Here is a 20,985-nt window from a genome sequence, read left to right as displayed (position 1 = left end):
CTCTGGACAAATCTTACATACACAACTGTAAAATAGACCATTCCTGTAATTCCCACCACCTTGCAGCATGTAATTGGCACACCTGCGCTAACAACAGACAACATATGAACTCAAAACACACTTAGGATCTTCAAGAACTTCTTCATTTCCTCATGGGCAGGAAAACAAATGATCCAAGGGATACGGCTTCCCAAGCCAATAGTTGCAGTGGCTGTTAGGAGCTGAGGAGGTTTGGGGAGGATGGGAAGTCCAGAGCTGAGTGACAGCTGGATCGGTGGCCTGAGGCCAACTGTATGAGGTTCAACAAGGGCAAGTGCCGAGTCCTGCACTTGGGCCACAACACCACCATGCAGCGCTACAGGCTTGGGGAAGAGTGGCTGGAAAGCTGCCCGGCAGAAAAGGACCTGGTTGGCCGGCCAGCCAGTTGAACATGAGCGATCAGTGTGCCCGGGGAGCCAAGAAGGCCAGTGGCATCCTGGCCTGCATCAGGAATAGCGTAGCCAGCAGGACCAGAGAAGTGATTGTCCCCCTGTACTCAGCACTGGTGAGGCTCCACCTCGAGTACGGTGTTCGATTTTGTGTGCTGCATATAAGAAAGATATTGAGGTGCTGGAGAGGGTCCAGAGAAGGGCAATGAAGCTGGTGAAGGGTCTTGAGAATAAGTCTGATAAGGAGCGGCTGAGGGAACTGGGGTTGTTTAGTCTGAAGAAAAGGAGGCTGAGGGGAGACCTTATTGCTCTCTGTAACTACCTGAAAGGAGGGTGTAGAGAGGTGGGGGGTGGTCTCTTCTCCCAAGTTACAACCGATAGGACAAGAGGAAATGGTGTCAAGTTGCGCCAGCGGAGGCTTAGGTTAAAGATTAGGAAAAACTTCTACATTGAAAGGGTTATCAAAGGCTGGAACAGGCTGCCCAGGTTGACTCGCCATCCTTGGATATATTTAAAAGTTGTCTAGATATGGTGCTCAGGGCCATGGTTTAGAAGTGGGCCTGGTAGAGTTAGATAACGGTTGGACTTGATGATCTTAAAGGTCTTTTCCAGCCATAATGATTCTATGATTTTCATTCTTTTAGTCCGGGAACTGCAGCTCTGGCACCTCTGCTGTTTGCAGCTGTGCTGATACTGTCGGAAAGTGCCTTTTGTGTGAGGAGCAGTAGATATAGCTCCCACCACCAGCCAGAACAGTCTGCAGTTTAGTAGCATAAGCATTTAGTGCGCAAGCTAGCTCTTAAAGAACAGCCAAATTGGGCAGCATATTTGTGCAATATTTGATGGCTCTGAATACATACCACAAAGATGATTCTCATAAGCAGAACTGTAGCAAAAGTTGTAATTTAAATGACCAGAAACAACTTATTTAACTATTTTAAAATGGGTAAAGTGGTGTTACGCACACCATTGTCCAGCTAAGGAAATGCAGTGCCTAACCCAAAGAGTTTTGGGGTGTCAAGAGAGTGTCAAAATTAGATTCTCTGGAGGAGTAAAATGATGGGGAAAGGCAGGCCACAAGTGACAGCGTTACAAGGTTCTCATTTCCCATGCAAACTAGTCTTTGTAGTTTGGAATCTGACTTCATGTCCATCTTCTCAGTGCACAGGTACCCTGCTGAGATGCGTTTAACACATCCATAGGTAAACACTTCTCAAAGGTTAAGGCAGAGCTCCATGGCAGTTCTGCTCCTGGCAATATTAAAATATTTTATCAACGATTATACTACAAGTGGAGGCTTGTGGCCAATCCCAATGCAAAGCCAGCAACTGTCACATTATTTCCTACAAGAGACTGCCCTGCTGAATCTGAGACTGACGGTATTACTGCCTCAATTATCCATTTCAATTAATGCAAATATATGCGATAGTCTTAGAACAGCAGAGTAAGAACCGATCGCTGAATACACAGTCACAAAATATAAGGCTTGACAAAAGAAGTAAAAAAGAGATGAGATTTTGTCTGTTTCACATATTCTTAAATCAGAGATAGGAAAAAAGGTGGGGTATTGTCTTTACAATAATAATTATATTCTATAAAAATATTAGACAAATAATTTCATTAGAATTTTTATTCTTTGATGTTCTTCTGCAAGAAGTGAAGTGTTTGATTTTGAGCAGCTACTGGAGTGCTCAGCACCATCTTACTGACACCTCTATCTTTTCTTAGTAAAAATAATGCAGACAGACTGTTAGGCTTGAAGAGAATATGCACTTTCCTGTAATTGTATTAAAGGTAACAGAGGCAAATAAAAATTAAATGACTTGCCCAAGATGACATAGGAAGTCATGGAAAATTTTCCGAGCCATGGGAACCTTCTGTGCTTTATCTATGAGAGCCTGTCGCTGATAACAAATGTTATTTTTTCAACTGAGCTTTTCAATGTAGATCAGGGACATTCCTTCAGTCTAGTCAATGCCTCAGTGGCTGTTCGTTACAGAGATGGGTGTGGGAGCAGATAGGCATTCACCTTCCAGAAGGTTACACATTGCTATTCCCCATATTTCTGCAGTAAAATGGAAAGAATTCTGAATTTCACACTGGGTAAATAGATACTAAATTTTATCTTGCTACGATGTACTCCATCTATAACTAACAAATGCTACCTATAGAAAAACTGTAACAGAATGTATTTCTTCCATTTTCTATGTTAACAATTACATCCCCTTATTGAACCAGCACCACGACTCCTCAAATTCTCTTAAATGCTCATGACTTCTATCTTTCATCATGAGTATAGAAGAATAGAATTATAATATAAACCCAAAACTTCTAAGACCTATCAAGAAAATCAATTTAAGAAGGATTGCATATTTTTTTTTTTTTAATTAGAATAGAAAAAGAGTGGAATCTTACCGGAAATCCATCAGCTACATCTATCTGATGTTGTTAACATAGTTTTCTGACTGACCATTAACACTGCTCAGCCTAAAACCATAAGCAATGAAAGAAGATGTTGGAGGAACGGGTGGGAGGACACAATGGGTGGGATGCAAAAGGAACCATGGGAGAGAAGGCTGATTCAGGTGAAAGCACAGAAGAGTGGAGAAGTTTAATAGCCTGCAATGGAAAGAGGCTTGCTTATGTAGTGTGGCTAGGGATGGCAAATCTGATCTGCAGGGGACCTGGGATGGAGGCCTGCTGTACCTACCGAGATACAACCGCTTGTAAAAGCTCTTTGAAAAGATCCTGCTTTCTTGTAACAGAAAAGCAGCGCTGATATGGAAAGTCTGTCATTCACATACCCGCCAGCAAAAATAACAGTTTATGTTCAGGTCACAGTTTGAAGGGTAGCTGTATAACCTTAACAGCTAAAGTACTTTGTAAGTAAATAAACAAAAGTTCAACATTACTTAAAACCCAATTCCTGTCTCGGTGCTGAATTTTACATTCGGTGGTGTGCGAGCGTGTGTTCATACACACAGAGAACATCACCCACTGAATGTGTTTATCAATGGATCCTTCTATGGTTCAGTTCCTTTTCTCACAACTAACATCTTTTTTTTTTTCCACCTCTGTTGACCCAGAGTTCATCAGCAGGTCAGTGCTAAGGAAAAAGGTAACAACCAGTATTGAAAGTGTAACCCTGTCTATTGCTTAGATTCTGGGAACTTTAACCTCTGTTTGGAAAGCGTGACTAATAAGATGGAACAAATATTCTCCCAAGAGATGTAAACCATGCGCCAACTTCAAAATACAAAAATGCTTGCATGTTTTTTCTTTTTTTTTTTTAAAAAAAGGGGAGCTTTTTTCATTTTTAAGATGACTGTATGTAACATTCTGTAGTAGTTAACAGAAGGCTGGAGTGCCAAGGCACAGTATGGAATGGTATTCTTCTGAGCTCTACTTTAGTTTAAAGGAACTGTTGAATATTTTAGGGATTTTCTTCTGAGTGATTGTTGTTTCTGAAACACCTATTATGCAGTAACAGGATTAAAAAATACATTTCTTAGCATAGCGGGATAAATATTGAGCAAAATAATTATTGAAAAGAATCTTTAATTTACATTTTTTCCCAAATATGTAATTAACCCCTGAAATGCTAATTCCACAAACGTGTAAATGAACTTTAAGTACGTGACCTCTTTGAAACAAAGGTGAGTTTTCTCACCTAAGTAAGTGACATTGTTCCCTGTTAATCATTGAGTATTATCAATAATAACTGTTCATACATTGAAGCTTTCAGCAGCATGATTTTGTTGATTTGAAATATTTGGAGTAGACTTGCATTCAAGCACTGCTGATTGCCAAGCTTAAGGCTGTGTAACAATAAAATCTGTGGTATTATTTGCTTCTTACTTTCTTAATTTTAGTTTTGCTTTGTTCGATATTAGTATTACAAGCTTGCAGGTTTTGCTAGTATAAGGTTGAGACCCACCCAAATCACTGGACACTGAATTGCCCATGGTATTTTGTCTGTCTAGAGCATCGATTAATAATTTCTCATAGAGTGGTTTTACAAACTGTAGGTTTGACACAATGATGTTTGCAGTCACCATATTGCCAACAGGCTTGAAACAAGATCAGAGCCTCATTCTGATAATTAACATGTAGATCACTGACGATATTAAAATTTGAGCAAAGAGAAAACGTAGGAAGAAAGAACTACTGTCCCTATTTTACAGATGTGGAACTGAGTGATATAAAAAGAATAGTTTGTTGAAGGATACCTGATCTTCAAGAACCTGTGAATGAGTCCTTGTCCAGTTCTGCTAAAGAGAATATTATTCCTTTCCAGTAGAATCAGAGGGGCATCTGTTCTCTGGGTCGACTAGAGCTCACCCTTCCTGCTGTAACTGTAACTGTGCTTTTCAGATATGGCAGCACTCTATTCCAAACTCAAATCGCTGCTTTAAAATTCTTTTCAGGCATGCAGCTGTGCATGTGACCGCTTGTTACCAGTACTCTCCGTGGTCAGTTTAGTTTCTGTGGGTTGCGACTGCAGTACAACGGTAAAAGTCACAAGCCTCCAGACTGAGTTTAAAATCTTGTTTAAAAGCACGCTCTTTGAGTCTGTGCTAATTAGGAAATAGACAATGTATCTTTTCCACAAGCTAGAGAAAACCCCTCCCTGTATCTCGTCCCAAATCACATTTCAAAGCATGTTTTATTTATGCTCGGCAATGACTACAGCACTTTTGGGTGCTATAAAAATAAAAGTACCCACGGGAGACAGGTTCTTGGGGGTCAGCAGAACAATCTGCAGGGAGCACACCCGTGCAGGAATGACTGACATACAACATTCCACGATATGGAGATAGAAAGCTGTTGGATATGAAAGAAGAGGCGAGCCCTGTGTCAACGGGCGCCTCCAACCAGAGCACCACGGTCTCTTACCATAAGTTTGTTTACCTCCAGTTCGGTAAAGTGGGCATCTTTATGGGCATCTAGCTCCTCCCTAAACAAACTGGTATCATACCGTGTGGTACCAGTTCTCCACAAGACTGCAAGAAATCTTCTGATTTTTCTATATTCAAAATATTACCACACGCTAACAACAAATAGTAAAACAACAAGGGTTAAATATTGAAATGTCTTACTATACCTGACATATTCTAATTGCTTGGTCCAGCACTGTCTTTGTATCAGTTGCATAATCTGGACAAGGCAGCATGGCATGACTGAAGTGGGCTTGCAGCAGGAGATGTGTTTTTGTGTGTGAACTGTCAAACGAATGGGGATTGACTTCAATCGGAAGATGTTTTGCCAGTTCACTGTTCATCTGATCTTCATTGTGTCTCACAGGCAGATCTGTGTACTCATCAGCATTCTTAAAAAAAGTAAAAATAAAAATTAACCATTGTAATTGACTTCACAATAAATATTATTCCTTATTGATACATTAAAAGTGTATTCATTTAATTTACTACAGTTAGATTTCATTGTTAAAATAGCAGCATTTTAATGTTTAAAAAGCATACTTATTTATCAAAATCACGTGTGTGGAAAAACAATAGTAGCTAGTAAAATATTCACAAATATTCACACAATTATAGGTTTTAAAGCTTTTTTACATATGTGATTTTAACATTAGAGAAGATGAAAATAAAAGCGGTGAAATAAATACATTCCTTGGATGGACTTAGTATTTGAGATGACCTTCTACAGATATCCTACCCTGGTTGGCTCACAGAAACACCGTAAGGTTAGTTATAAAGAAGTCAATAATTCACATTTTCAATTTTCAGGGTTTCTACTTTTTGTATTCAAAACACGGTGGGTTTGAAATAGTTCTGGTAAGGTTATTTTACAATATATTTTCAATATTTTGAGCAGCCAGTGTCTAAGCCACAGATGATCAGCGATCAAAACAGAAAGCCAAATTGTAAGTTGGTGCTGAAAACTCTCCTCTGTGCTCCAGAGTGGGACTAATACCATTCACACCAAAACGAAAGCTGTCTAAGAACTTTCTCACTGTTGCAAAAAGAAGCTGCACACCAAAAAGTAATCTAAATGTAGTTATGAGTAGCAACATCCTTGGGGCTGAGAGGAACAAGTTCTAGTACCCAGAACATTCTCCTGCCTGGAAAATCCAGTGTCTCTGAAAGAAAGAAAATTCAACAGAAGCATCCTAAGAATGCTAATTTTGGCTGAAGAGTCTGTTCTGTGACTTAATTGGTCATTTTTTTTCCTCCACAAAATCCTACTGTGCATGTACGCATCCATATTCTTGTTTGGAATGAGAATGATCTTTCTAAAGTATAAAACTTGCAAGTAAAGTAAAAGTTTTATATGTGATATCTTTTCCATCTGTAATTTAAGTGAGTGTATTCCTTTTGTCATAAAATAAAAAATCATTTAGGTAGCCCGAAGGGCAATGTCTTCCGAACTATGGGCTTAGCAGAAACCATTAAATGAAAGTGTTCAGGGTTTTATATTCCTCTTAAACTATAGAGTCGATATTGTGCATTTTAGTCTTCAATCTCCAGTCAGACTTCCTGCAAATCCATATTAATGAAATATTCACAACGGTAACCAATGCAGAGGGAGGTAAAGAAAAATGGCAATTTTAGAACAGAAATACTTAATTGACTTGCAAAGCACCGTATCCACTCATTAATATCCTAACACACAGAACCTTTTTTGACAGCTCCTAGAAACAGTTATATAGCGGTTTTTCACCCCTTTGGAAACTGACAGCACGAAATTTTCTATTTTCTTTAACAGCACAATGAACCTATACCTAAACTGTGATATAAGTGTAGCAGGAAAGATAGGTATTAGACAACTTAAGATTTGGAAAGAAAATCAGAATATCATTAATTTATTTCATATCTCAACTGCAGATTAGAAGTGAAGACTGACTAAAGACAACGGCTGCTTAATCCTGGCTGTCTCTGCTAGATCTCTTGTGAAAACTGTGGTCATTTATTCTCTGAACCTAAGGTCACAATCTTTTTAAGCCCTATAGAAGGCTGCGTGTTTGCTTCACTCTTTTTATTTAACTGGCTTCTCCTTCAAAGATATTTTAAAGAATATTTACCGAGGAGATTTTTTACTTAGTTTTGCTTTGCAGTTTAAAGTAGCAGAAAGAAAAAGGATCAGCCAAGTCACTCCAGACCAATTGGTACTCCTGAAAATGCGTTTTCCCTAATTCTTCCCCAGCACATGTTTTATTTACCTCCAAAACACTCCTCTTATTTTAAACAACTTGCCTACTTAATTTCCTGTTTGTGATCATTGACTGTAAGTAAGTGAGGTTCATTTCTTATCTGCATCATGTAGGTAATTAAAGGAAATTGAGAATGGGTAGTGAAGCTTTTATACAACTGAGAATGAAGCTGAATGGAGGGCACCGAGGTCAGCAGAGTCCATTATATTTTTATGTGAGAGGCCAGTATGTCTGCCCTGTCCTTGTTTGCTTAGTGTAGGCTGGACAGACTACTAACTGCAAATCTGTTTCTCTGATTTGCCCAGCTGTCCTTGAATAAAGACATCTTCCATTGCAAAATGTTAAATGACAGTGATTGACAACTCTGTGATGAACTCTGCTTGTAACCCCCTGCTACTGTTTTCAGGTTGCACATGAAAAGACAGAATAAAGAAACATCCTTTGTAATCACCTCAAATGGGCCCTGCTGTTCACTCAATATTTTTTCATTTTAGTTTTCCTTTTCATTGTGAATCTCAATCTGTTCTGCAAAGGCTATAGCTCCAACTATTCCATACCATATAGAATATATATTATTTTAGTACACTGTATCTGAATACTGTTCTTACTTCCATGGCTGAGGAAACAGATCAAATTACGCATCAATCATTAATCTTCATTCTAAAGTCAAGAAACTTAATACAAACCTTATAGTTAAACCACAAAGCACTGCTGTACATTTTTCACTTTCCCTTTTTATTCTGTTAAATGGGGACTATTGCAGCCCATGTGCGAATAGTATGTTTACAAGCACCTACACAGCTCAGCAAAACTTGGAGTATACCAGGAGATAACTAGGAATTTTAGCTATGGGTTCTGCAATCATGCGTTTGGTAGTCTTGTCACATCTCTCTTTTCTGTAGGTCTGTCAGGGACTTTCCCAGTAAAATCTTCTTTTGGGCATTAGAGACTGCTGCATCATTTCACGGGTGTAAGAGTCCCCTCGAACCTACATTTCAACCTGTATGCGATGCAGGGTCATACAGGAGACAGTAACTTGCTTTGCCAGTGAGAAATGTCACACGTAGACCTGCGTAAACTCAATAGTTACATTTTACAAGGCCAAAGGGCTATTCTGATAATTGAATTCTGTTTCCTGCATAACACCAGCCACAGAATCATCTTAGCGTCCTGTCTGCAACATCGTGTGTTCCAGATATGCAGCTTATTGTCACCCTTTATTTGAATCGTTAGTATCGTTTTAAAAGTAAACAACTCATCCCATTTTGAAATATATCTCCTGCAGTTTTCTGGTACTATGAGGCATTTGAGCAGTCAAACTGAACTAAAATTTAAATAAGGTATCCAACACGGCGAGTACTGTGCTCCGCAGTGTCCGTAGGGTTAAAACCCCCCAAATTTTCTTTCTACCCACAAAATGTGTGGGTTTGGCTAAAATTACTGTTTTATAGTAAGAGTTGAACTATAAACTTATACCACATGTAAACCTGCTGAAATATTTTAAATCTCAAGTAACTACATCTTGCTGTCTGTTTACAAGAGAGGATACTTGCAGAGCATAGACAGAAATGGGATCAAGGTGAGCAACTAAAGTAAACTTGAATATTTTAAGTTAAGTTCAGTCATGGGAACAGTAAAACTTATAAAGTTAATGAGTTCTAGACTTTAAAGAGCAGTTGATTAATTTGTAACAATGAGGGTCTAAACCAAACCAAAAATAGTTTCTCACATTCCAGAGTTGAACCAGGAGTATTTTCTTTAGCGATGCTGTTATTGAATCTAACTTAGAAGTGACTGACTGCCTGTAAGTTCCTTTTCTTTATATAGGTACAGTGAACCTAACCACACCATATTTTCAACTTTAATAAACCCGCAGTGTGTTTTGCTCTCTTTCAAGTTTCTGATGTAGAAAGAAACAAGGGAAAAGCAAATTCTTAGACAATCTGATACCAAAATTTACAGTTGTTAAGCTGAAGTATTAAAAAAACTTGCAGTAAACTAGTACTAAAAGTAACTACCAGAATAATAAAAAAGGACAAAAGATGAGGACCATTTTTAGCCAATATAGTAATCACATCCTCTTTACCTGAACCTTGGTTTAATTTACATAAAATTCTGGTAGTCTGAGTACATGCTGAAGGACTGCAAAAATCATACATTTGTGCATAGAATGAAAAATAAGAAATAAGCTACAATAAATAAATGTGGGGTTTTTTTCCACAGCTGTCCTGCAATTAACACTAGTAATACATTATGCAGGAAATTTTAGTTCTCTGCTATCAGAAGTTCAAAGTTATGCCACTATGCAATTTATTTTTCCAAGTGAAAACAGCATATTTTGATCTTTTAAGTAACTGGATAGGGAAATATAAGCTCGACAATAATATTATTACGTAATTGGCTTTTGTCTTTTGTTCCATTGTACAAAGGGCTACAGAGTATTTTAGTGCAACATCCTGACCTATCATTTCCACACAGTGCTACATGTACAGGAAGTAGCTCGACTCGAATCTTTAAAGCAGTCTGTAACAGTCCTCATTTGGGTGATACCTATGTCACCCTTAGTAAAGGACAGAGAAAAGTAGGATTGTCAAAATAGAGAAAGAACAAGCACTGGTAGTTTGTGAGTGGCTAGGTAACTGGATAATAATGTCTTAGAATAGATTCACAAATTCTAAATTTTTCTTTGAGGATACTTGAATTTCTGTACCTAAAAATATTTGAAATTATTTACATTTTTCAATGTATACATATAGATATCTCCATTCATGTGCTGACAAAAGTCTCATTTGACTCTGTTAACTGTATTATAAGGAAAATAAAAAAATCGCTTAACTAAAGTTACCAAGCTAATCTTCCTTTGCACATGCTCTTCCCAAGAGTACAAGACTATTATGTGACACAATAATGACACAAGTATATATTATGAAAATTATTTAAATTAACCAACATATTTATACTTTATTTTATCTTTACATTTTCAACTGTGAGTTTGATTTATAAGGAAAGACATTAAATTTACATAGATGTGTCCTGGAAGGCAGCTGGAACACAATCAAGCTTAGATGTATATTCAGAAAACAAATAAATGTGAGAAAACATATACTTAAAAAAAAAAAAGGGAAAAAAGAAAAAAAGCCCAAACTGACCATATACTTAAAAGTTGTTTTTCAGCTCACACCAAAAAGTAAAATCATTGAAAAATGGAATTGAAGTACTTGCTAGAAGTACTGCTCTGAAAATTTTATCTGTATAAGTGATTCCATTATAAACTCCTATTTTAAGGAGTTTATTGGTAGCCTATAAATGTATATGCTTTGGTCTCACTTTTATGGGACATAATTCAAACTTCCAAAGTTTAAAATGTTTGGGTGTTTTTTTAATCTGAGATATAAAAGGTCTAGGACAATATCCCAGTTAAAGACAGTTATAAACATATATTACTACTTGTAAGTTTTAAGAACAAACATGATGGATGTTTTCAAGATACATATTGTAGACAAAAAGAAAAAAAAAGTCATTTCTAGCAGCTAATTGAAGACGCTACATAACACGGGGATGTTTAGATTGGAAGCCCTCTTTTAGACAGCAGGCATTTGCACAAAGAGCTTCCACATGTAAAATATACTTTTAAGACAAACTTTGCAAAAGTGACGTTCTAGTTTTGTAGGGCAGCCTGGCAGGCTCTGCTAAGCAACAGAGCAGGCTGAAGTTTTTGTAGGGATGTTGAAGAGTGGCTAACATGATGCAAAAGAAGAAAACAAAACTGGTCAGATTAGAACGTATTTACTACATGATACTGTAATTCATCACAGAGCCCATTTCTAAACAAGCTCCTCGCCTTCACATACCGTACGACATCTCTCCCTGTTAACTGCACGTGTGTGTGGCAATGCAATCAAATGGCATCCAGCATATTAGAGCCAACCCTGCAGCGCATTTCCATTCCCGTGGGGGCTTTCCCATCCTTCCCTTCCAGGGTCGGTGGCTGGCAGGGAGGAAAGGCAGAAAGCAAAGCCCTGTGCCAGCCCCTGGGCCGCGGGGCACGGAGGAGTCGGAGCCGCAGCCGTCCCTGGCTGCGGAGAAGGGGCTTCCTTTCTGGCACCAGTGCCTCCCACTGGGGACTCTGCCTGCCCTAACGCTCCACTCCAGCTTGGGTAATAGGAAAATGATCTTGCCACTTCTCTAGTACTCCGTCAGAGTACTCTCCACTCTCTTACTTTTGGAAAAACGACAGGAGGAAAGCAAACAGATATGCGTAGGATGGAGAGCAACAGCCAAGGGATAAGGGCTGCTTAGTATCTTTTTGAAATACATACTAACTTTTTTATTTATCATCCAATTAGTGGTTAATGCATTTTTACAGATAAAAGATACGTGTGTAAAAAAAAAAAAAAAGTACAGAACTCAAATGGTAAAGTTAACCCAATTAACTAGGTAGGAGCAAAATAGAGAGGCTGGGCTACCCTGGGATCTGTCTCCAGATTTAAGATTTACCAGAGAAGGCACTGGAAATTTCCAGTTGAGCATGAGAAGTTGAAGAGATAAAGCTGTAAAACCCATCAACATGCAATTATGTAAATCTATTCTTTTTTAAAAATTAATTTATAACTATCTTTCAGGATTTAAAATGGGCACATTTCAGTAATGGGACCTACAGACATAGTTTATAAGAACATACAAGTTAAAAATTCTTGCAATTCTTATAAAGTTCTCACGTTAGCAATCAGAGAAATCATATAACTGTATTCTCAGACTTCTCACTTTAAACAGACAAGTGTTTGATTTTTGCTTTTAAATAGCTGCATATGATAAACACCACAAATTTTACAATTACAGACATCATAAAAAGTACAAGCTAGGGCAATGAAACAGTCGAGTGATCACTTAAAAACACCCTGAAGGGTTTAGATTTCACAAGTTCACCTCTTAAAACATCCAAACTACAAACTACTGATGACATTCCTGATGACCAGAGGTCAGGAGTCTGAGAGACCTTTGCCACTACGCACAGAGCAATAGGAGGTCAGCAATATTAGCTACCAGTAGCAGAGAGTGACCTGGCAGATCTAGGAACTTGTAAAGTACAAAGTTAAATCACAGACCTCTGCTTCAGCATGGAGTTGCTAAAAGAAAACGCAAGCGTGCTAGCACATGTGAGAGGGGGGATTATATAAAATAACAATAATTTGATACGGAAAAAAAGTTATTAGGACTTCTATACTAACTTGAAAGTCTACTTCCTTTTTCTTTATTTTTTTCCTAAAGTTTCCTAAGTATATAAGAGAGGCTAGGTTTCAGTGTACAGGAAGATACAGGAATAGATAATACAATAATTTCAATTGGTTTATCAAATGGTAAAAAAATATACTTACAGAACCATTCTGTTTCAGAATAATTTCCTTTTTAAATTGCATACTTTACTAAAACATATTACAACAAGGAATGAATTCATGATTTTCAGCAAGTCTTAACTCTCACAATCCATATTTCATAAAGTTTATGATCACAATCATAATTCAGTGCTACTTTTTTGGTCAGTCCTAATAAAAATCATTCTTACAATACATTCATTTTTCCCCCAAATGTGTAGGTACTTTCATAGTATTAAGCCTGTACAACTTTCATAGAGGCGGCTTTAGTTCAGTCTTAGGTTTTTAAGTTAAACTATTGATTATAAGTAAGCCTGTAACACTTGCACAGTTTAAGGAAACTGGTATGGCATACACATTATTCACCTAGCATAAGTTACTTCAACCATAGCACATAAATATAAATTGAATGGTATAAATTCCATTTATAAAGTGAATTATAGTGACATGAGGGAATTATTACATTTTATCACTGGAAATGGTATATTTGAGATTTTCAGCTCTCCAAGATGCCTGACTTTTCCTATTACTTTTCATGAGAACGCTTTGAACCTGTGCATTCTCAATGTATTATCATCACCCCATTTTTTAAAATCTTAATACCTAGATGGGGCAGTGACCCACAACTTTCTTCCCCTGTAATCTCAAGTCACGTTATCAGAAAGATTTAAAACCAACTGGTTTTGGCTGTATTGAAACTAATTGTATTGCACTAATACAGAAAAGCTTTTCAGAGCATGAACTCTGTAATGTGCTAACACAAAACTGGGAAAATCTCTCTGAGTATACATTCAAAAGTCTGATTGTCATGAGAAATCTACTTGAGTTCCATTTGGATGTTTGTCCACGTTTTGAAGCTGAGCTTGGCTGAATCAGCTGGCTCAACTACTGATTGAGATGATGATAGCAATAAAAATTGTAATAGCAAATTTTGGCACACGGTTTTCCCTGGGAAAGCGATCAGTCATTTTCCATCTTTGGCTTTGATCCTCCATTGGGATCTTCCAGTGCAGAGCCCAGACCCAGGGAAGAAGTTAACGGATCTCTGCGTTAAGTTAATGCTACTCTGCATGGAGACAGGAGTAAGCACTACTAATTCATTATGTGAAACGGGGCCCATACATACTGTATACGTTAATGGCAAGCTGTAAAAGCTCTGTGTGTTGAAAAACAGATTTCAGATCTGCTGACCTGCGGCAGCTCCCCTAGTGGGGAGCCACAAATGCACACTGCTGCATTTTTGTCCTGGATTAAATTCCAGATCTAGACTACTATGTGACCAGAGACAAAAGGGAATAAAAAGTTCATGGGCGTGAATACCTGTCATCATGTGGTGAAATGACTAGCAGCCTCTGTTCAAGAGAGGCTCAAGCCCAGAATAATAGAAGAACAATATGAACTGGCAGAAATATATGGGAAACTTGGAAGGTGCCTCCACGCACAATGTCTTTTCAGCAAGCCAATGCTACTGGTCTCACTCTGAGCACTTTTAAATGAAAATAGTTTAATATAATAATAAAAAAACACAACTGTAAGAGGAAGTGACAGCTGCTGCAAGTAAATTTCAATAAGGGTAGTTCCCTGCTGATAAAAACTGGCACATCTCCACTCATTTCAGTGTAACTGTGTGGATTAACATTGCTTGGAAATCTGACCCAATGTTTTGAAGAACTTAAGAGCTACAAGGTAGAGCAGAGAGGGAAGACGCTGATAATTACGAGGGTGGGGAAGGGGGGTAATCACAATAAAAAAACCCAAACAGTAAAAGGAAAACTATTTGAAGTCCATTAAACAACTGCACAATCTGTTAGTATTTTGGTGTGCTCGACTGAGGAAATTCTATCAACACTTCTGCCATGAATGACCCGTGGTCTGATACAGTGAGTAACAAGGCAGAAATGCCCTTGTACCACATATGACCTTAACAGAACATCCCGTTACCTGAATGGGATGTACCAGGCATTGCTAGGGCAGATCTAACCCTTTTGGGATGGCAAGTGATAATTTTTCTTGGTGATGTTCACTGCACACATATTTGTGAGAGTACTGTAGACTCCATATTCCTAAATGGACTTACACTGTGCCTTTTCTACCTGTAAATAAAGGCAGTCATCTAATGTACATTGTTAGAACTGTATTTAAAAAAAAAAAAAAAAAAAAAGGAAAGATAACTGACAATTAAGAGAGAGTTGCACATATTTTGCCTCTGGTATAAAGTTTTAAGAACTTCTTTTAAAAGACAAAGAAAACAGAGATTTTCAGTACCAGATGTCTGGGAAGATCCCATTTGGATTTGAGCTACTTAAATTTGCAATCATGTATTTATACATCTAACAGAGCTTCTGTTTCCCCTAGAATCTGAAAATTAACTAGCTTTGTAGCATCTTCCTTGATCTGCCACCCGTGCCCTGAGGATTAGAGACTCCACCTGAGCTTGTTTTACAAGCATAACAGAAAAAATTAATCTCTGCTGGCAGCGATCCCACTGGGATACTGATGAATAATGATATCCCTCTCTTGCTGCCCTCTCAGTCCACTAGAAAAGCCACTCTAACCCAGCAACGTGGAAACCGCTGAAACCATTCCAGCTGTGGATTAGCAGGCAGTCAAGCATCCATCTGTTCTGTGTGAATCAAGAGAAAGCAAACACGCATTCTTACAGCTAAAGAAGTATTAAAAATTAGCATCTTATATGACTGCATATAGTAAATATTAAGACAATCATATACAAAAGAAAAAATAATCTATTATCTACACCTCATGTTGTTTACATTTGCTTGCTGCCTTAAGCAAATGATAAAACAGTTGGAATTCACCTCATGAACCTACAGAATATTGTGCATTCAATGACTGACTATGTTTAAGATAAAATTTCTTAATATTGTATGTATCAGTTGTACCTAAAAATATTTTGTAAGTAGACATGCATACACACACTAAATAAATATGTGAACATAGTAGCATGCCTTCACCTTGAAGAATTTAAGAGACCTGTTGTGAGAGGGATTTCAGCCATTTTCTCGCCCTCTAAGGTGAGAGGAACAGACTTGTAATATTTTCTCTTTCTGAAAACTAGTAGTTTGAATAATCTTTGCTGGATTGCTGTATTTTTCCACTGGAAGACAGAAAGGAAAGGCAGTGGGAAGTTGGCATGTGGACAACCCAATTAAATTGGTGATGTTTGATTTGCCTCTTCCATGGCAAATAGGACAACGATATACTATAAATTAAGGAAAGCTATATTCGAGCATCATCCCAGATAAAATTACTTAGAAAACTGCATAATTTCACAGTTCTCACATACAACAATTCCAATATTTTGCTGGATGCCTGGCCCACATTCATTAAGCTGCAGAGGTGAAGAAAATCTGCAACTGTTTCTTCTCTAAAAGCAAGCTTACTATGCTATACCAATTTTACAAATATATGTATTAACTTTTTCAAATGCTAAGGAAACTTTTTGCCTTTTGGTAGCAAAAATCCCTCTGCAATTTCTTCTAACATTATAGGTAGCATGACCTACCTAAGTAACTGTGAAATAAAGCACCTTTTAAATACTAGGCAAATAATAGAAGAGGCCGATTTCTTAAAAGTTCATCTGTGATAATACATAACATCAACATTTAAAATAAAATTCAACCTTCTAAAGCTAGCCAGGTTCCATCAGGAAAAAAAAAGAAAAGAAAAGAATGAAACAAAGAAAGAATCTAAATGTAAATAGAAAAATACAAGTGTCAGATACTTCATTAAGGACTGATCAGTAATCCTCTTACATCCCTTTTTTTCCCCTAAACTACTATGCTAAAGGAACAATATAGGCTGGATACCAATCATGTATGATGTAATTGTTTTGGCCAAACCAATCCTTTCCTGAAATTTCTGTGCCAATCAGAGAACAAGCTACAAAATGCCATCCTCTTTCAGTTTTACAAGTCTGAGCAATAACTTCTTTGCTGACAGATAAAAACATTTGTGTGCCTTTAAACAGCAGTCAGTAAGGCCGAGTTGGTGTCACTAAGTGAGCTGAATTCTGTGAAAACAAATTAATCAGCAATGTAATTGTAACTGCAGCAATTTATAGTACAATAGTGTAATTCTATCAAAAGCAAAGGCAATAACTAGAAACCGGTGAAGACAAGAGAACGGCAGAGGGCCTAAATTTGCGGCAGAGGGCCTAAATTTGCGGCAGAGGGCCTAAATTTGCGTATCGCGCTTTATTTACAAATTGGGAGGCACAAAGTAGGTAGAACTTCTACTGACTTGCTAAAGGCACACTGAGCTTGTACGACTGCCTTCTGGAGTACTTGGGGCACGAGAACCCACAGCCATTTATCAAAGCATCATTGCATATTATAAAATATTCAGCTTTACCTTAATAAAGATGCAGTTTAGAACTTCAGTTTTGTTTCCACAAACACAAACGTTATTTCAACAAATACATTGTATATTTGAAAACAGGGCCATATGACATAACTCATGAAAAAAACCTGTTTCTTTTTCAATATGAATCCTTTGCAAAATATTGGCTGCATCTACACAACTACGCATAGTTTGAATTCTTGCATAATGATGATGGCTACAATTCTAACTGCCAAGTGGTAAGTAAAAGGCTTTTGTGCTTAAATAAGTAAATAAATAAATGAATAAATAAATGGTACATGGTTGAATTGCCTGTAATTCTAAGCAGTCAGCTAAACCAAGCTTGCTATCACTGAACTTGCTTCTCGCATATATACCAAGGACAAGCATTGATTTGCCGCAGATGGCAGCCAACATTCGCATTTGTAAATACAAGACCAGGACAGTACTCCTATTTACCCTAGCAGATACAAGTGTATTAGTTTCCTGGTTTATCAAAATAGTTTTCATTAGTATACAGGAGTGTTTTGCTGCTGTAACTGCATCTGTAGCTCCTCTTAAAGGAATTTATTTCCTCATTTTTCTGAAAGAAACAGTTACTAAAGCAGCTGTTTGAAATGAGGATATAGCCTGAGGCTGCCGGCTTCCACTACCACAGCTATATGCACTTTCACAAGTTTTTCCCTTGGACATTGCACTGCAATCAAAACAAATTGAAAAAAAAAAAAAGAAACAAAAAGAAACTATATTTTTTCCAAGATAACAGTTCTTGTCTTATGGCCTACTTCAGGGGAAATGTATGTTTGAAACCTTTAACTTCTGCTTTAAAATAGGTTTTAGTTTAACTTTCCTGAGTATTGATTCAGTTTTTCAAATTGGCAAGTAATGACAGAAGTTGAGTAAGAAGATTGGAAGGGAAAAAAAAAAAGGAGATCTGTTAATCGGAGATTAGAAAGTCATGTGTGTTGGAGATGGGAAGGTTTTATATTTTCTGGTTTTGAATGTGATTCTTTCTTATTGATGCCATAAAAATGAAAGGCTTATACCATGTTCTGTTAGTTGTCAGTGGTGGGCATTGTCATCTTGATTTACCAAGCAATTGTGCTTTTCTGGAAAGGCGGGGAGCATGTGATGCTTTCAAACTAAAAATCAAACAATCATTTGGAAAAAGAAAAATAAATAATTGTGTCATGATGTTAGAAAAAAAAAGACTATATTCAAGTACTACAGCAACATTCAAAATTGCTCCATCTACTGGGACTAGAGAAAAATCAAGACAAATTTAATGTGTGAGTATTCATGTGTGTACGTACTCTTTCTGCTAAGTACAAGGTATTTTGAATATACTGGATATAGATGATGGAATTCGGATTCTATTAAAATTCACTGTAGCATTTTGTTTTATTTTTATGCAGCCAAATAAAATTTTCAAATTTAAACTATTTTATTAAAACCACTGTGATACTATCTAGATGTTCCAAGTGGGAACTGAAGCACAAATGTTTTAAAATATTTAAAATCCAGAGAATATAGGCTATATAAAAATTAAGTAAATGATCCTGTAAATGACTGTGTTTAGGATGAAATTTATGCATTGAACAGTCCTAGATATGGATTTTTTGTGAAGAAAAGACTTAATGGTAAGAGGTAACAGTTTTCTCCAGTTATAAGCGGTCACTAAAATTTGCATAATGGCTGAGGCCTGTTCCTATTTGTAGAGTGGCCACAGCAGTCATGTTCATACCATTGAGAATGAACAACATATGTGAAATCAAGTATGTAAGTTCTTTAAAGGTTAGGATGTACCATCATTGCTTTGCATTTGATATAAAGTTTATGTAATAAGAATGTCTATTCTTGACACTGAAATGCCAAATTTAAAAAGAATAGCATAATTAATACAGTTTTGCTATACTTTTATGCCTTGAAGAAAATCATAGTAGCACCTTTATTGCCTTCTAAATTAAATGTAAATGTAAAGTTAAACTAGCAAATGATTGACTTAGGAAGAGTGATCTGATTTTTTTCTTATAGAACAGAAAACCAGTTTTATATAATATCTTAAAGAAAACAAAAGCAATGTTTCTGCCATGGCTTGCAGATAAGATATTACACAAAACAGCTCAGGTTAGCTTGTTCTTGGGCAACATTTTTGTAACTTATTAATTCCTCCTTCCCTGGCATCTAACTGGAAACCAGTGGCAAAGATGGTTTATTGCTGAGTCAAAAACCTTTGTGGCCCCTTTATGGGAGACTCAACCAACAGCTTTAAGATATAATCCTGCTAAGGAATAAAATTATTTTAGATTCAGAGCATAAATATTCACAAAGACTCGCATGATTCCCTGGTTAGAATAGGATGTGTCAATGATGAACAGAAAATAAAGCTATAGGTTAACTGAGTTACCTAGAATCTCATAGTACAAATACCTAACAGGTAATGAAAGACAGATAAGGTGTTAATACCTTTACTCTTTTGTTATCTATGTATCTGGATGGAGATTGCCTGTTTCATGAACCTCCTCCTTCTACCTTTCACATCTGCTACTCCAGCAACGCCAGATTTTCTGCTGAGTTCCAAAATACTTAGGCTAATACAGGCCAGTGTAACAAAACTGTCAATTATCAGATAGAAATGTAGGGAAGAGGTATGTGGATACCAAACTTACAAGTCTACGTTTCTATCACAGAAAGATGGATACGTGTGCCCCAGTATAAGACAAATACCATGCTGTTCTGTCCCTAAGCTCCCCAGTTAGAAAGAAACCCATCTCTTATAACCAGTTTACATGAGAAAGAGCAGTAGGCACAAGAAAACCAAGCAGTTCGCTCTTGCGGGTAGAATTCAAAATCAGAAATAAGGGATAACGTGCAGATAAAACAAGGGCTGAAAGACGGTAATGTTCTCCCCTTCACTGTCCGGTATGAAGAGATGTAACAAAGTATTTGCTCTGTAAATAAGAATATTAACCAGATAAGTGTAGTAACAAATCACCAAAAATCATGAAGCTAGTGGATCTAGCCATCACAGTCCTGATCAATCATCAAGGCAGACCTCCTGTCCTGAAGTTACAACAAACCTTCATTTGATTTTAATAAGATTTGCGGTGACTGCTGATTTAGTACAGAAAATGACAAAAAATACCCCAAAGTAACTCTCACTATTTTTTACCCAGACCTCTGTTCTAATCTGTGCACCTAACTTTCAGAATAAAAGGAAACAGTCTTTAGGTACCTCAGGGAAATCCAGTCTGTCAGTAATAATTCATGAACACTTTCTCATCAATAATACTTAATGCAAGAAGCACCATAACTCAACAGTGATTAAGCTCATTTGGATTACTACTGTCTGAAGCACGGTTAGGAAAGTTTTAAAGAAAGCTCTATGGAAAAGCACCAAACATTTTCTCTCAGAAAAATTACAGGTCCACTTACACAAGTCAGTTACAAAAGTAACTGAATCTGAACTTTGCCTGCTAACTGCAAACCCGAGACAGATTAAACATCTCGAGTACAGATTTACTGAGAGGAGAAGGGAAAGCGTGAGGGGATTGTACCCCACCTATTTGTATCACTCATTACTGAATACTTCCAACACGACTGCGGGGCTGTTCCCATGTGCCATGTTCCTGTTCACGTTATGGATACTTCAACC

General features: G+C 37.2%; 1 protein-coding gene across 1 annotated transcript in view; it reads right to left on the bottom strand.

Annotated features, from left to right (window-relative positions):
• The window catches only part of ASCC3 (activating signal cointegrator 1 complex subunit 3), a 264,786-nt gene that overhangs the window by 17,270 nt on the left and 226,531 nt on the right, over positions 1 to 20,985 (bottom strand). The window contains 1 exon segment of the mRNA XM_009886755.1: positions 5,533 to 5,757. Within this exon segment, the coding sequence (XP_009885057.1) occupies positions 5,533 to 5,757 (225 nt within the window).

The sequence above is a fragment of the Charadrius vociferus genome, unplaced genomic scaffold (assembly GCF_000708025.1).
Source record: "Charadrius vociferus isolate BGI_N301 unplaced genomic scaffold, ASM70802v2 scaffold76, whole genome shotgun sequence".
Lineage (NCBI taxonomy): Eukaryota > Metazoa > Chordata > Aves > Charadriiformes > Charadriidae > Charadrius > Charadrius vociferus.
The sequence above is the reverse complement of the archived record's forward strand: the minus strand, read 5'-3'. Positions and strand labels throughout refer to the sequence as shown.